This window comes from Nansenia antarctica, assembly GCF_963989245.1.
Source record: "Nansenia antarctica genome assembly, chromosome: 3".
Taxonomy (NCBI): Eukaryota; Metazoa; Chordata; class Actinopteri; order Argentiniformes; family Microstomatidae; genus Nansenia; species Nansenia antarctica.
Window position 1 is genome coordinate 78,685,642 of NC_137688.1, and position 18,355 is coordinate 78,703,996.

The window sequence follows — 18,355 nt, forward strand, 5'->3', positions numbered from 1 at the left end:
AGCGCTTTGGATAAAGGCGTTATATAAGTCAGTCCATTTAGTGTGGAACCTTTATTAGTTGCCGTGAGGATCTGCAGTGATGTGGGTTCTAAACCCTTTAGTGTCTGATCCCTGCATGCTCATTTGAGTGCCTTGACCCTCAAATCCAACCAGGGTAAATCACCCGGTGAAGCTTGTTGATGTTGTCGGCAGCACGATGCGTTGATAATGAAGTTTTTTTTTTCTTCATTTAATGAGCCATGATGTATGTTTGTCTTACCAACCCCCCCCCCCCCCCCCCAGCACTTTTCTTCTTGAGCGGGTTAGGGTTAGAGTTAGGAGCTTTGCCCAAATGCAAAGTATGTGAGGACCAATCAGCAGCTGCTGGCGTGAATATTCCCCATTATTATGGGACTCAACGAGAGTGAAAGGAAGTGTCACCTCCTGACCACAGAGCCTACATGGCTCTGTGTGTATCACACAGGTGTTTCTGTTTACCACACAGGTCTGCACCACACAGGTGTTTACCACACAGGTGTTAAACCACACAGGTCTGCACCACACAGGTCTGCAGTGCACCACACAGGTCTGCACCACACAGGTGTTTACCACACAGGTGTTAAACCACACAGGTCTGCACCACACAGGCCTGCATGGTGAACATCATCTCCATGTATGCGTTCATCTGCGCCTCTTCTTTCGCTTGGCCTGTGAACGGGGGCGGGGGCCAGGGCCAGATGCAGAGCCGGGGCGATCTAACCCGTTGGCTTGGCGTGAGAACAGGGTTGGGGGCCTTTGACAAATTCAGTGCTGGTGCCAGAGGCAGGTCCGTTAGGGTCAGGTCCGGGGCCAGTGTGGGTCTGGTAGTGAGGCCCAGAGTGGGTCTGGTACTCAGAGGTGGGGGGTGTGTGGGTGGGGGGGGGGGGGGGGGCTAGGGCCAAAGTCAAAGTGGGGTTCCAGTGGGGTAGAGTATGATGTCCTCTTACTCCATGTTTTGTGCACGCTTCCCCCAAGGAGTTCATCTTCAACCCCCTGTATTGTACGTAGACGTCCCTCAGCTGCAAAGAACACAGTATCTACCAATCAGATACCTCCACGACTACACACAACAATGAAACACTAGCCAATCAGAGCTCAGAACAATGGGGGGCATTTACCTCGACGTCAGCCAAATACCAATATTGGGAGGTCTCCTCCAAGCAGTACGATATCCACTGCTGGATTCTCCCACCCATGATCTACAAAGGGAGGGAAGAGAGAGGAACTCCTCTAATATCTTTAAAAACACAGGTAGTTATGTATCTCTCGAGTAAATCAATGCTCACCAGACTAGAAACCAAACCATTGCTTAAAAGACAATAAGAGGTTAGTATAAATGTCCTCCTACCTGAATCAACAGTACGGTACACATCTTGGTCTCCGTCTTGGAGAGGGGATCAAGCTGAAGGTGTACTGCCGTACATTAACATTAACATAGAGACATGAGACCATAGAAATAGAATTCCTATGTCATGTGACACTGTTCAATTCTAATTCAATACATGAGACACTCACGTGTCGGTTTGTCACTGAGCTCTGAACATTCCCTGAATCGGAAAACAAAGTACAGGTGGACCACGTATTATTAAAATAAAATAAAAATGAAAATGGCTAGACGGATTTCTGTAGGCCTAGTAATTGTCTGCTTGTGTTTTTACACCCTTTGTGTTTTGCTTGTGCACTCAAGAACGTCTTCCCCCGGGGACATTTGTCCCTGTAACACCACAGTCACTACCCTGCTGACGAGCTTTAGTAGAACAGGAACAATGTTATCAGAACACTACTTCAACCCCCCAAGCTTTGTATAAGCCTAACACCTAATGGACCAGACTTTGTTTGACAAATTTACAGCTAGTCGCAGCAGGCAATGTTTAGAGACACTTGACGTGCTTTGTTGGGTCTAAGTGAGATTCCTTTTTTATCTTTTAAGTTATTTTTTCTGAGTGGGGCAGCACCACTCATATTTTTCATTTTTTATTACACAGATGTAGTGAAGACAGACAGGAAAGGAGAGAGGGCATGTCAACAGGGCATGGGCCGGATTCGAACCCATGCAGACATGGGCATATGTGTGCACTGTAGACCGCGGTGCTAGACCACTGGACCACCCCAGGCCACAAGTGAGATTCCTGATGCTGTGAATAGTTAGCCATCTAAACTGTCCTGCTCTGGTCTGTCCTGCTCTGATGTTCAGCCGCCTTAACCCATCTACTGTTCAGTGTTCTACTTCTCTAGGGTTACTCAGCACCTAGAGATGGACAAACAGGCCTCAGGGATGGTATAGTTTGCAGGAAACCTTTTTGTAATTGATATGAGGCTGCCTGGGTGGCTGGGTGAATGAATCGCAGGTTCTGCTGAAATAGGCTAGGCTGCATCTTAATCCGTCAACATGGACACGGTTGAAAACAAATCCGTCACAGTACATTTTTACCTGCCATTGTATTTGTTACATGTTCGGGGCTCGGGGCACCCAAAAATCCCTAGATGAGAGATTTTTGGCAACCAATCATCTCTATTGAACCTGTCAACTAGGCTAATTATCATTAGAGAAAGTTATTCTACATAGTCTATTCTCAACAAGTTTTGAAGAAGTTACAGTGACAGATCAATCGTGTTACATGATAACAACTCACTGATCTCGGTCGCAAAAAACTAGGCACCCCATCGTCGGTTTCGAAGGGGGAGGGGTTTCGTCAGTCAAACAGTGAAATGTTTGTATTTTAGTCAAATCATTGACGGTACCAAGCCTTGATGGAGCATATCCATATCCATAGATATTCCTACTCCGGGGGTGGAGCTCGCTATCATATTGCTACCATGGAGGCGTTACTTTTTGATCTCTGTGTGTTATTTATAGACTTGTGTGTGTGTGTGTGTGTGTTAATGCACAGTGGCCAACTGTTTCCCTGTGAGGGATTATGAAGTTGTATCGTTCTTGTGTTACAATGAGTTTCCAGACACAAAGCTTTATTAGCTAACTGCTAGGCTATGATATAATAATAATAATAATAATAATAATAATAATAATAATAATAATAATAATAATAATAATAATAATAACTTTTATTTGTATAGTGCTTTTCCTGCAATTGTTGCATAGAACTATGAAGATTGACATCATATTCTCAAATAAACTTGTTTTACCAGTAGTGCCCCATCATTATTAGGCCTAGGCTAAGTGCTACTTTCAAATCCCTGCTTTAAATCCCAGAAAAGCTTACATTGTGATTGTCGGCCTAGAGAAAGGGAGCTACATTATATTGTGGCTGAAGGGGTAGGAACTAGGAAATGTTCTGCTTTGAAAGTCTTTGTTGTCACGTTGGAACTAAACTCTCTGCTGCTGCACAGGGCAGCCAGCCAATCAGAGAGCTACACACTCTGCTGCCCTGGAAATGCTGTCATCTGCCAATCAGAAAGATTACTCAGAGCAGTAATGGGGCAAGACTCCCGTGATAATAGTGACAAGCTTATTTTACCAGTGTCACTGTGTCCCAGTGAAGTCCTAGTTTTCCTCGTGTCAGTCTGCCCCCCACCCCCCACCCCCCACACCAGAGGCGAGGGATAGGAACCCATGAATGTAGCCTACTACTGAGTGGTGACTACCGTCTGGGTTAATGAATGTACTACTGTAATGACTACCGTCTGGGTTAATGAATGTACTACTGTAATGACTACCGTCTGGGTTAATGAATGTACTACTACTGTAATGACTACCATCTGGGTTAATGAATGTACTACTACTGTGATGACTACCGTCTGGGTTAATGAATGTACTACTGTGATGACTACCGTCAGGGTTAATGAATGTACTACTGTATTGACTACCGTCTGGGTTAATGAATGTACTACTGTAATGACTACCGTCTGGGTTAATGAATGTACTACTGTGATGACTACCGTCTGGGTTAATGAATGTACTACTGTAATGACTACCGTCAGGGTTAATGAATGTACTACTGTGATGACTACCGTCTGGGTTAATGAATGTACTACTGTGATGACTACCGTCTGGGTTAATGAATGTACTACTGTGATGACTACCGTCTGGGTTAATGAATGTACTACTGTGATGACTACCGTCAGGGTTAATGAATGTACTACTGTGATGACTACCGTCAGGGTTAATGAATGTACTACTGTAATGACTACCGTCTGGGTTAATGAATGTACTACTGTAATGACTACCGTCTGGGTTAATGAATGTACTACTGTAATGACTACCGTCAGGGTTAATGAATGTACTACTGTAATGACTACCGTCTGGGTTAATGAATGTACTACTGTAATGACTACCGTCTGGGTTAATGAGTGTACTACTGTAATGACTACCGTCAGGGTTAATGAATGTACTACTGTTATGACTACCGTCAGGGTTAATGAATGTACTACTGTTATGACTACCGTCTGGGTTAATGAATGTATTACTGTGATGACTACCGTCTGGGTTAATGAATGTACTACTGTGATGACTACCGTCTGGGTTAATGAATGTACTACTACTGTGATGACTACCGTCAGGGTTAATGAATGTCTACTACTGTAATAACTACCGTCTGGGTTAATGAATGTACTACTACTGTAATGACTACCATCAGGGTTAATGAATGTACTACTACTGAGTGATGACTACCGTCAGACAGACACTAACGGACCAAAGCTAGGGATGCTCCGATTTATCGGCCACCGATTTAAATCGGCCGATTTCACTCCAAATGACTCGATCGGTGATCGGCAAAAATGGCCGATCGCAAAAACCGTTTTTTTTTTTTTTTTTTTCCCCTGGGGAAGACAGATAACTGAACAGAAAACATAGGAGGACGTAACAGTATGTAAACCATGAAGGCCACGTTTATGATGTCTTTTATACAGCCATATCGACTGACTTGGGCTTCAGGCCCTAACTGGGTGATAGGCCAGACCTTTACTATGCCATAAAAATGGGTCTGCGTTTGCTTGGTGCCTAATGGATCAAAACTTTTGTTTAAAAAGCAAAAAATATTTAGGCTATCCAGTCAGTTATGTATTTTTAAAAAAATCGGTATCGGTATCGGTATCGGTTGATCTTGAGGAAACAAATCGGTGATCGGTATCGGCCCCAAAAATCCAGATCGGAGCATCCCTAACCAAAGCGAGGGTTAATGAATGTCTACTACTGTAATAACTACCGTCTGGGTTAATGAATGTACTACTACTGTAATGACTACCATCTGGGTTAATGAATGTACTACTACTGTAATGACTACCGTCAGGGTTAATGAATGTACTACTGTAATGACTACCGTCTGGGTTAATGAATGTACTACTACTGTAATGACTACCGTCTGGGTTAATGAATGTACTACTGTGATGACTACCGTCTGGGTTAATTAATGTACTACTGTAATGACTACCGTCAGGGTTAATGAATGTACTACTGTAATGACTACCGTCAGGGTTAATGAATGTACTACTGTGATGACTACCGTCTGGGTTAATGAATGTACTACTGTAATGACTACCGTCTGGGTTAATGAATGTACTACTGTAATGACTACCGTCAGGGTTAATGAATGTACTACTTTGATGACTACCGTCTGGGTTAATGAATGTCTACTACTGTGATGACTACCGTCTGGGTTAATGAATGTACTACTGTAATGACTACCATCTGGGTTAATGAATGTACTACTGTGATGACTACCATCTGGGTTAATGAATGTCTACTACTGTGATGACTACCATCTGGGTTAATGAATGTCCTACTGTGATGACTACCGTCTGGGTTAATGAATGTCCTACTGTGATGACTACCGTCAGGGTTAATGAATGTACTACTGTGATGACTACCGTCTGGGTTAATTAATGTACTACTGTAATGACTACCGTCTGGGTTAATGAATGTACTACTGTGATGACTACTGTCAGGGTTAATGAATATACTACTACTGTAATGACTACCGTCAGGGTTAATGAATGTCCTACTGTGATGACTACCGTCAGGGTTAATGAATGTACTACTACTGTGATGACTACCGTCAGGGTTAATTAATGTACTACTGTGATGACTACCGTCTGGGTTAATGAATGTACTACTGTAATGACTACCATCTGGGTTACTGAATGTACTACTGTAATGACTACCTTCTGGGTTAATGAATGTACTACTGTAATGACTACCGTCTGGGTTAATGAATGTACTACTACTGTGATGACTACCGTCTGGGTTAATGAATGTACTACTACTGAGTGATGACTACCGTCTGGGTTAATGAATGTACTAGTACTGAGTGATGACTACCGTCTGGGTTAATTAATGTACTAGTACTGTGACTACCATCTGGGTTAATGAATGTCTACTACTGTAATGACTACCATCTGGGTTAATGAATGTCTACTACTGTAATGACTACCGTCAGGGTTAATGAATGTACTACTGTGATGACTACCGTCTGGGTTAATGAATGTACTACTACTGAGTGATGACTACCGTCAGACAGACACTAACAGACCAAAGCGATTTACAATTAGAGATGACCGGGTCAGTGGAGTAACTGGACCTCCTCTCTCTCTCTCTCTCTCTCTCTCTCTCTCTCTCTCTCTCTCTCTCTCTCTCTCTCTCTCTCTCTCTCTCTCTCTCTCTCTCTCTCTCTCTCTCTCTCAGACCTGTAGTAGCTGACTGGACCTCCTGTCTCTCTTTTTCTCTCTCTCTTTTTCTCTCTCTCTCTCTCTCTCTCTCTCTCTCAGACCTGTAGTAGCTGACTGGACGTCCTCTCTCTCTCTTATTCTGGACGGGTTTAACGGTTCTAATCTGATTCATGGCTTCTTACCTAGATTCTCCGGGCCAAAACAGGTAGGCCATATAAGCCCAAGCTAACATGGTTTGGTATAAACCTGCCATTCAGCATACCACTGGGGCTTAATGGGGCATGGGGCTAATACATACTAAGAGACGGTAAGCCTTACTTAACTACCACGGGGTAGTGGTGGCCCCGGTGGATAGTGAGTTGTGCTGGTGGTGATCAGAAGGTCATGGGCTCAAATCCCACCTGGGAACACCACCACTAGTGTGCCTTTGAGTGGAGAGAGAGAGGAGGTCCAATCAGCTAGTACAGGTCTGAGAGAGCTCAGGCTCATAGCCCCCCTGAGCTGGAACCATTTTCTAAAATGCTTTCTTTTTCCATGTGTCTTTTCTCCTAGGTGGCTTTGTTGGGGTTGGACATCCTGTCAGCTCTAGTAACAAGACTACAGGATCGGTTCAGGACACAGATCGGAACTGGTAAGATCCAGCTTGTCTCTGGAGATGCGTCCGTTAGACGAGCAAAGCTATAGCATCAGTATGTCATGTAATTCATATATCTGTCCTCCCTCCACTGCAGTCTTGCCCAGTTTGATAGATCGGCTCGGTGATGCGAAGGATCAAGTTCGAGACCAGGACCAAGCTCTTTTACTAAAGCTTATGGACCAAGCTGCTAATCCACAGGTGATATCACACAGACTCGTATACCTGTTTTGTTAGGAGCATGATTGGAGCTGTTGAATAGAGCTGAGATAATAATAATAATAATAATAATAATAATAATAATAATAATAATAATAACAACTTTATTTGTATAGCGCTTTTCATGCAAACGTTGCAGCTCAAAGTGCTCCAATCATTATATAATCATAATTTAATTAGTTAGTAATTTAAGGGCAATATTAAAAAGATGGGTTCTTAGTCTTGACTTGGACATATTTGCTGAGGTTGCATCCCTAATGTAAACTGGCAGTGCATTCCACAATCTGGGTGCATAAAATGAGAATGCAGCCTCACCAAATCTCTTCTTTTGTACATGTGGTACACAGAGAAAACCAGTGTCAGAAGACCTGAGAGCTCTATGGGGCTGATATGCTAGCAAAAGGTCTTTCAGATATTCTGGTGCTGTGCCAGTGAGAGCTTTATAAACAAGCAGAAGGATCTTGAAATCTATTCTGAACTTAAGGTAAGGTAAGGTGAGATAGGAAAACAAATCTTTTGGGGGGGAACATGATTCATGTTTTTCTATGAATATCCTTGCAGTATGTGTGGGACCGAATGTTGGGCGGCTTCAAACACAAGAACAACAGGACAAGAGAGGGTGTCTGCAATTGCCTTATCGCCACATTAAATTTGTAAGTCTATAACAGATAGAAGTCTTTTTTTAATACAGTACTTACAGGACAATACTATTTTTTGTTTGAAAGGGTCTTTGGGTGTTTTGAAGATTGTTGTTTTTGCCTTTCAGATATGGAGCTCAAGGCTTAACCCTCAGCAAAATTGTCCCCCACATATGTAACCTTTTGGGAGACCCTACAAGCCAGGTAACATCACTGCACAAACATTGCCTCTAGGGGTGTGTTCTCACTAGAACTTTTGCTTCATTTGGAATCAGAGTTTTGGATAAAATTCGCTTTGCGCTGCGTCGTTTGGAGCTGTGAGAACGCGCATTCGAAGTCACTCCTGGAGCAAACAAACGACGCATGCTCCGCCTGAAATGGGTGGTTTCGCTCCGATTAGAAACGACGCATGCATCACTTCGCTTTTGGTGAGAACGCTGCTCGAGGCAGTCCATAGGAAAACAACAGCGCATGCGTGTTGATCTGGATAAGAGCGGGACGAACGGGCATCTATTGCCCGCTCATGCTCGTATTGATCTTGATTTGCCATTATCTGGCACCAAAAACCAAAAAGAAGCGCCAGTAGGGCGAACGCCATACGTTGTTGTGGGTCCATCATTCGTGTCTCTGTTGAATTCCCTCTCAATTTTTCTGACCAATCAACTACCACGTCTGTTGCTTCGATTGCGTGCTTTGATTGCTTCGATGAAGTATGTTGCTTCGATTACAAATGTGTTACTTCGTTTACATAAAGGTGCTGTGAGAACGCAAATCAGAGAAATTATGTATGCAACAATGTTGCAATCTCATCCACTTGCTCCGGGTCATGATTCGGATTTTCATGTGAGAACATGACCTAGTATCCTAAAATGTTAGGTTTAATGTTAGGTCTTTGTTGACCACAGCATTCTTTGTAATTTATCGCCTCCCGGTGGTAGAACAGTGAACTACAGTAGAGTGACTGAGCTATGTCACTACAGTACTACTCTGATATTAGTTAGTGTTCTTTCCTTCTCGTTCATTTTCCGGCCCTTTTGGGGTCTGCTGCTCTTATCCCATAAGTCCTCCTGTCATCACAGGAACCTCACTTCCTCTCAGGAACAGGAAGCCGTGTCTGTTCGCCTCTCTTCCTGTCGAGACCCAGCCCGTCTTTAATAATTGCCGTTCTAAGCACAACTGACGTCCAGCTGATAATAGAAACTGTGTTATTGTTATTTTAGATCTCATTTAAGCGTTCCACAGTTCTAGGCAGGTTCTGGGTCTCAGAGAACGGTGGGTGGAGTGGCTTTCAGAAGGATGAGTGGAAGGTGAAAGTGATAGGCGGTGTGTCCTGTTCCATTTCCTGCAGGTGCGCGACGGGGCCATCAGCTGCCTGGTTGAGATCTACAGACACGTCGGGGAGAGGGTGCGCATGGATCTGGGTAAAAAAGGATTGCCACAGTCACGGTATGTTCCTTGTTTCCCACTAGATGTACTTTTGTTTTCGCATGTGATGGTCTTTCCTTGCCCAAGTGCTCTTGAGTCATGTATTTATAACCTACTATGAATGAATGAATGATCTTTATTGTCATTGTAACAGGTACAACGAAATTTAAATGCAAACCCTAGGTGCTAACAAACAAACACAGTCCTAAGATAATAAAAAAACAAGAATGAGACATACTGTAAATAGACATAAATAGGGGGGATATAAATAAAAATAGGGGGATAAGTGATCGGTAGACATCTGAGAATGTATCTATAATGTGAACTTCTATACACTATATGGCCTATTCACGGGGGGGTGTATAGACAGGGGGGAGTTGGCATGTAACTGTGTACTTTTATAAAGTATGTATTTATAGCCTACTAATAGTGACCTACTATTTATTAACCTGCTGTCTCCTGTGTTCTCTATTTCTGGTATTGAGGTTTTTCTTCTACTTTTTTTCCACCAGATGTTGATGAATTAAATCTTGACCCACTTTACTGATCTCTTGAGGTAGCCTGACTGTCTGTAACGAGAACTGTCAATGTAGTCGATTCAAATGGGTTAGGCTATGTGTGTCAAAGAGGCAATGCATGTTTATTGACTTCTTCTATAACATGCCTTTGAGTGGAATTTCGACAATACCTCACGCCGGCTAACCCTACGCAAGTCAACGACTTAAACCGCCTTGTGAAAATGTCAGCTTGGCCACTTTCACTGGTCTCATTGTTATTCGTCTGCTTCAAAGGTTTGCAATTGGTCATGATTGTATTGTATTCTTTCAACGTGCCATGTCATTTTGTACTTCCCAGGTTGAATGTCATTTTCAGTAAATTTGACGAAGTCCAAAGATCAGGGAACATGATCGTGTCCCCCGTCTCAGGTGAGAGCAAAGCGCACAACTTTCTCCTTTTCCAACTGCAGCACGTTCCATCTTTACTGTGAACGTGGAGACATTGTCTCGGCGGATCTTTTGATATCGACACCTTCAGATGTGGTCGCTGGGCTCGGTCCACACAGAGGAGGACGTAACTACAGACAGAGTTGCTGCGTGCCCTCTGTGAGATGAACAGTACGATGTCTAGTTCATGTGTGAGAGACAGTGTGACTAGGAATAGTCTTCGCGGGGCGGCTGTGGCGCAGGAGGTAGAGCCGTCGTCTAATGATCGCATGGTCGGCACATCGGCGGTTCGAGCCCCGGCTGGCCACATGTCGAAGTGTCCTTGGGCAAGACATTGAACCCCAAATTGCTCCCAGTGAGCGGGCCGGCGCCTTGCATGGTAGCTTGCCGCCAATCGGTGTGTGAATGTGTGTGTGTGAATGGGTGAATGAGAGGACGTTGTAAAGCGCTTTGGATAAAGGCGCTATATAAGAGCAGTCCATTTAATTGGCCACAGAGGAGTAAGTGTTTGTGTTTGCGGTGGTTCTCATTGTTCATGCAACCAGAGCCTCTATCTTTGGACGTTTACTGAGCTCACGTGGACTCACTCTCAGACGCACGCGAGGTGGATGAAGTTATGGAATGTAATTGGAAGGGTTTAAGAATGGTCATGCTCCTCTCGTGTCATTGGCGCTCCGTGCACTGAAAAATGAAAGTGCTTGAATTCCCCCCCCCCCCCCCTCTCTCTCTCTAAAAAAATATTTAAAAATGTTTTACTTAGCTCATCAACTAGTAAATAAGTCTCTGTATTGCTTAACTTTACACATATTCCACAATATATAGTTTTGCTGTGCTGTGGTAGAGAAGGCAAGAGACCATCTAGTGTTCACGCATTCAAGCCTCTCTTTTTAATTGTTGTCTGTGAGCGGAACTATGCCGTGTTGGGCCCATGAATTTGAGGGAATTGAGTCTTGAAAGTCCTTGAAAAGGTGCTTGAATTTGATTTGTTTCAGAAGGTGTGGGAACCCTGGACTGACATCTGAACCGTCTGTCTCTGTTACTACCGGGTCGTCTTCCCTGGCCTCGAGCTGCCAAGTCTAGAACAGCCTAGTTGCTAGAACCCCTGAACGGTCCCTCCTGAGACATCTACTAACCGCCCTGTACTGTTTCCCCAGCGTCATTGAAACAAAACAAAAAAAGTATATATATTCCTTCTTCTAGGACGACTGCCAATGGCCCTAGGCCTCAGCATAGATTACTTTTTTCCTGCAATGACTGACTGGTGGATAGGTGATTCACTTACTTAGTAAAAAAATGTATTTGTTGTAAGTCGCTTTGGATAAAGGTGTCTGCTAAATGCCAAACACGTTGCCGTGGCTTAACTTGATCTTAAGAGGTACCTGTAGAGAGATTAGACCTGTGTAAGCCACCGTTATTTGGTCGTTGACCCCCTAAGCATAGCAAAGTGTGCAAAATGAAAGAATGTTCTCTTTAGGTTATGTCGTCGGTTCCTCTCTAGGCCTCAGTCATTCTCGATAGAAAGAAAGATGATTGATACTCTTTGCTCCGGTTTTGTTCTGTGGGATTATGCTTAGCAATAAAAGCACAGCTCTGGCTTGCCGTCACACTTCAAAGGGGCTCCCAGGCCTGTGCCCTGACGGCTCATGACTGTCAACTGTTTTATGTGATTCTGTCTTGTATGTTGCAGAACAGGAACCTGCTGCGAACCAGTTTTTTAACTGAGTCAGGGCCAGTCTGAATGGAACACATTTGAACATCTGTACTGCTACTTTCAATCTTTTCCTGTATAATAATAATAAATGAAATGAAAACCGACCGGGAGAGTGGAAAGGAGCTCTCTAGACCGGGGATACAGGGCTGGGTTAGGGTTAGAGGTTAGGGTTAGAGAGAGAGAGGCTTAGGAAGAGACAGCGACGGACTCTGCAGGCTCGTACTGTGGAGATATCTGTGCAGTCACAAGACTCGGCGGGAGGGGACGAGGTAGAGAGGCGGACAGCAGAGCGACCGACGGCAGCGTGGTTCTCCCTGGTCTCTCTCCTGTGTGTGGAGCGTTCAGCTGGTCTCTCTCCTGTGTGTGGAGCGTTCAGCTGGTCTCTCTCCTGTGTGTGGAGCGTTCAGCTGGTCTCTCTCCTGTGTGTGGACCGTTCAGCCGGGTCATGACGTCAGGAACAGGTATCGATCACTCTGCAGGCTGTTTTATAGCTGCCTGGTGAATGAGTAGCGCATAGCTTGTGCACTGGGATTATTGTGCTTTATGGAGTTGAGGTGGGCATAAATAGGTCGATTGATATGTCAGTCAAAGAGAGGACTATTCTGAGGGAGCTAGTTGCAGGGGAATTCATGACAGACGATTTATTTTCTATCCGTCTTTTAGAAACATAAGCGAAGGGTTTGATGCGTGTTACACACAGAGATGTTGTTGATACAAGACATGTCGATGGGAAGATGTTATCACAAGCTATTGTGCGTAACCGGAGGTTTAGGCCTACATTTTAAGATGTTTTTGTGTACTTACAATTATTTGGAATATGCTGGTGAAGGAGAACATTCAGTGCTGCAAAACTGACGTAGAAATTGTAATATTTGGTTGCTAAATATACTCTCACTATAATGTACTTGAATGTATTTTGCTTTTTTTCAATGTCCTCATCTATATTAGTGACTTATGTCTTTCAACAACCGAGCTAAAATAGCTGTATTTACAGTATTTACTGCAAACATGACGTAGAAATTGTAATATTTGGTTGCTAAATATACTTCAATATACTTAATTTTCTCAATTTCCTCAGCTATATTAGTGATTTATGTCTTAAATATGAAATAAAATATGCTATCACGTTCAACAACCTAGCTAAAATAGCTGTTACAGTATCCTATGGCACCTTCTACACAAGCCTGCTATGTTTGTAATGACGGCTGACTGTTTGCTCAGGTTCCATCGTCAGTTGGAAATCAAGTCAATGAATCCAACCGTCATCTGTCTGGCAAGTGATGTCTGCAGGAACTACTGTTGATCTTGTTAGGAAACGGTAGCATCACCAGTAGGATGCTAGTTTGTTTGTTAAGCTCATACTCATTGCCCTCCGTACGGAGAACTTGCACCCATGTTGAAGTGAGAAGAAAGTGAGAAAGACTGAATGTTGGTCTTGTCCCATTCCGGGCCAAATGCTATTAAGGTGCCGACTGTGTTCTGGAAATACACCTCTGCCCATATGACGCCACCTAAGAGATGCTCTTTGTCAGAGCAGGCTTGGGTTGCAGCTAGCCTAACACATTAATAATGGATGTGAGGACCCAGTATGCCTGTAGAAGTGAGGTTGGTGTGTGTGTGTGTGCAGGGCTTGACGCTTACCTTTTCCCCAGGTAGCACTGTGCTACCATGTTGAAAACTTTGGTAGCACACCAAGAATTTCAGTAGCACAATGAAAATTGCCAATGAAAAAAGAAAATGTTCGTATGACGACAACAAATTATCATAATCATAACATAAAAATTATCATAACCGGCTCTTGGCCGTAATAAAAATGGAGACTTACACAATGTAAAGGGGAAGTAAGAATATTAATTTCAGTTGGCCCACGGTTCGGTATGAACCTCGGTTTTTGGGTCACGGTTCACGGTTTGTGTTTTTTTTAAATGCTAAGTATTTATTTACAAACTGTTACTTTACTTTATTTTGCTTATACTTATGGAACTTTAACATTTAGACACATTCCAGAATATGACTAGTATATTGTATAATATAAATATATATAAACAAAAAACACTTTCAAATGTGAATTACATAAGCACTTTCAAATGTGACGTGTTGTGGATTGGAACTACAGATCATAAGCTTTCAAATGATGTGTCATACATTGAAATCCGAAAAAAGATGACAAAGTTAGAGTCATTTGAATGTTGTTAGACGTCAGGCACATATAGGGTTAAACACTGGCTGTGTTCGGAATAGCATACTAGCATACTACTCATACTAGATATGACGTAGATTTTGAGTATGTAGTGCGTTCACACTGTACAGTATGCGAGATTTGATTATGCGAGAAATTTAGTAGGCGAGCAATTACTTCCGGGAAAATTGAAGTTTGTTACGATGGACACTTTTGGCATACTAGAATCCCCAAAATGCATTTCGCGTCCAGGGTTGCAGGGTTGCGTCCAGGGTTGCCAGATGGGGCGGGTTACCGCCGAATGGGCTACTTGATTTTGAGGTTAGGGCTGGCCCTAACGACTATTTTTCTAACGATTAATCTAGCGATTATTTTTTCGGTTACTCGATTACTCTAACGACTAATTTAACGATTAGTCTAAGAATTATTTTTTTTTACTGTTCGATTAATGTATCACTTAATTTTCCCCAAAATAATGGCTGTATTGTCTCTCTCTGTTTAACAGTGTCTTTATAAAGCGCTCTGGGTAATAGCTGCTGCTCTTATAAAACAAAGCAGCGTGTGACATGCACATTACTCAGACGGCCGCCCCTTTAAATGATCAGCTGATGTATGGGGGCTGTCTGTGGGCCTGCAATTAAACACAGACACCTTTAATTCGGCGACCTGCTACTACTACTACTGTAACTGCCTCTGTCAAACAGCCCCAGACACAGGCCCAATCACTGCTATGTTTAGCCAACTTGAATGCCAACATGGCCATCAGGGTTTTTCCTGGCTCAAAATGAGGCGGAGGTGGTACCAGTGGTGTTTGACATCGGGGGGGCCCATGAAGCAGGGCTGTCTGGGGGTCCTTAAACATCAAACACTTAATTTCTTGCATTCTGGTGAATTGATATGCACCAAATTGTGCCCTTTCTGCATCAATTTATGGTGGACATGTCATTATTTATGTAAAGGAAAACACAATATTCAGGCACCAGATGACCATTCAAAATATAATATAATGCAATATAAGGCTCTCAGGCATTCTGTACTTTCAAATATGTATTCTCCTTGAGCAGTCAACATACTATCAATTATTTCACTAGCAAAAACGAAAGCTAACTTATTTGCAAAACAGCGCCCCCGCCACCACGTCGGCGCAGTGCCGCTATTGCAGTTAGAAATGCTGCTATGTTATGATTAGCTAAATTGATGCTAACGTAGCATGCGAGCTACGAGCTAGATAACGTAGGTGCGATCACCACAATGACAATAGGCTACCGTAGCTAGCCAGCTACATAGCTAACGTTACTAACACCAGAAGACAAGACATACAAACTGTGGTGAGCTACATTGCTTGTGTAACATTAGCTAGTAGCCTCCTCCATGTTTCCACTGGTCGCAGCCATGTTGTTTATTTGCGACGCACCGACGCACATTACGCAAGTCGATGTATTGACGTAGTCGATTACGTCGACTACGTCGACGCGTCGTCCCAGCCCTATTTGAGGTTATAGAAAGTTTAGGCTGTAAATTGTCAATCCCATCTGGCAACCCTGTGCGCTTTCAGCCTTGTCAAACTGCGTCATACAAACTTGTCATACAGCTTTTGTTTACATCGTCCGATAGCCTGGGGACTGAAAGCTTGCAATAAACATAGTTTTTTGCACAGATTTGAGTGTGCAGATGCTGCTTTTTTGCACTCTATTTGATACTCTTCAGCTGCAGCACCCCAGCTAAGTCTGATCACGGATGAGCGGTGGTATTTTCACTATAGGCTACTGGGAATTAACATGGTGAAATGCATTCTTAGACCAGGCTAGTTGTCATGATTACAAATATGCCACTTGAAATGCATGAAATCCAAGTTTATTTGTGTCTTACACACATGTTCACCTAGTATTTGACTGCTTGTAACCCAATCACGAATGATCCCAGTATTGTAGCTTCAGACGGACAAGTTGGTTGTAGTGCTTGCCCACAATATGTTATTGCTCATATATATTTATTTTAATCATGTTATTTTACCAACTGTTAAGACAACAATATAGTAAGCTAGTTACTTGAGCTAGCTAAAGATATTGGCCCCCAAATCATTTTACAACTTGTTGTAATTATGTTACGATATTTCTGTCGAAGGTAAGCAACGTAGGGTGCGTTCGTAAAATCGCTCTGAGAGCGCAGGAGCGCACACTGGGTGCAACGTCATAAAGGGACCAGGTAATTTGATTGGACAAGAGGCATTCCATGAGTGCTGATCAGATTTCCAGGGCGAATTTACGAACGCAGCTAGCGAACAGAAGACGCAAAAAATAATCAGGTCAGATATATAAACGGGTTATTTTGGTAAACTGGACACATTTTGGGAATATATGTGGTTACTTTCTCGCCTGAAAACATATTAAAACTTCATAAAATGACATGTTAACACTTATAAAGCCAAAATTACATCTTTTAGCTAATGGAGGTTTAAAATGGAGGTTTAAATTAGCCGCTCCCGGCGAAATGCATTCTGGGAGGCAGTATGCATACTGTGTAAATGGTCGTCTGGTTTTTCGCATACTTTTTATGAATTTAGTAGGCAGTATGCAGTATATACTCATTGAGTATGCTAGTATGCAGTATGCTAGTATACCATTCCGAACACAGCCACTGTCATGAAACCGGAAGCAAACGCTGCTAACAAAAAACAGCGCTACGAACGTCTAAACTGTATTTTAATAACATAACAACATGCTGATAGAACATCAACATGCTAAAAACACATAACTATACACAGGGGTGCACATAACTGGTGCGCCAGTGCGCATGCGTCGCCAAAATGCATGCTGCGCGGCAGATCAGCCGCATGAAGGCGCTGTTGCGCACCAAAAAAAAAAAAAAAAAAGTTGATCACAAAAAAACCATCCTCTACCATGGTTGAAATTGAGGACAGTGATAATTTACAGCAGTCAAGAGAGCAGTGATGATGACGATTAAGCTTGTAGCATAAATAAATGCTTAGGCTGTAACTTTTTGTTGAAAAGTTGATTTCAGTGTTTACAGAACAGAGCAGTGCTTAAAGAGATGTCCGTTTATTTCAGTGTGTTTAAAGAACAGACATTCAGTTAGTGCTTAAAGAGATGTCAGTTGATTTCATTGTGTTTAAAGGAGTCTGACAGACTTTCATGCTTAAAGAGCAGTCATTTGATTTTGCATTTGTTTATTTTGTTTTGCACACAATCATTTGTTCGTTCATCTTTATTTATGAATAAATGTCGTTTTGCTAATATAAGTTATCCATGTATCCCTTTTTCATCCATCCTGTGGGACGGGTCGTGACTCGCGAGCTCAGGGAGCACCAAGCAGCATCCCTAGGTGCTCCTCTGAGCACTGGCCCCAAAAAGTTATGTGCACCCCTGACTATACATAATTAGATGATCACACAGTCCTTGCTTTTGAACGCGTCCTAAAATTAAAGTATGTTTACAAGCCATGTATCACTTACCGTTAGCCTCAAACAATAACAATGAACCCATTCCACAAACTATACATATAGCCGTTTCACGCGAGTGGTTTACGGTTTCACCAGCTGGCGTCACAAAAAAAGTGCCTCTTAGGCTTGAGGACTAGTCTATAATAGGAGAGGAAGAAATGAAAGTAAAAATGCACTTTAGCTATGAGAGCTGTATCCGCATTTTAAGCGCATATAGGACACGCGTGAAGCATTTCTGCGACATTTCATCGTTTCTGTTCACTGTTTTCATTCCCTCATCGCTTATACACATAAGATTGCATGACAGTAGTTCAGCAGTCTTTTAGTCGCACTGGTGCTATTGAATGTATTTCCAAGTCGCACAGAAATATATTCACTCGCAAATGCGACCAAAACAGTCGCACTGTCGAGCCCTGGTGTGTGTGTGTGTGTGTGTGTGTGTGTGTGTGTGTGTGTGTGTGTGCGTGTGTGCGTGCGTGCGTGCGTGCGTGCGTGCGTGCGTG

At 43.0% G+C, this 18,355-nt stretch overlaps 1 protein-coding gene across 1 annotated transcript in view; it reads left to right on the forward strand.

The window, feature by feature from the left end:
- Window positions 1-18,355, forward strand: part of LOC308152139 (CLIP-associating protein 1-B-like) — a gene marked incomplete at both ends in the record, with an annotated part of 61,487 nt that overhangs the window by 981 nt on the left and 42,151 nt on the right. Inside the window, 6 exons of the mRNA XM_080525052.1 lie at window positions 7,195-7,273; window positions 7,374-7,477; window positions 8,057-8,148; window positions 8,262-8,337; window positions 9,482-9,579; window positions 10,414-10,484. Of these exons, the coding sequence (XP_080381178.1) occupies window positions 7,195-7,273; window positions 7,374-7,477; window positions 8,057-8,148; window positions 8,262-8,337; window positions 9,482-9,579; window positions 10,414-10,484 (520 nt within the window). The remainder of the gene's footprint in view (window positions 1-7,194; window positions 7,274-7,373; window positions 7,478-8,056; window positions 8,149-8,261; window positions 8,338-9,481; window positions 9,580-10,413; window positions 10,485-18,355) is intronic.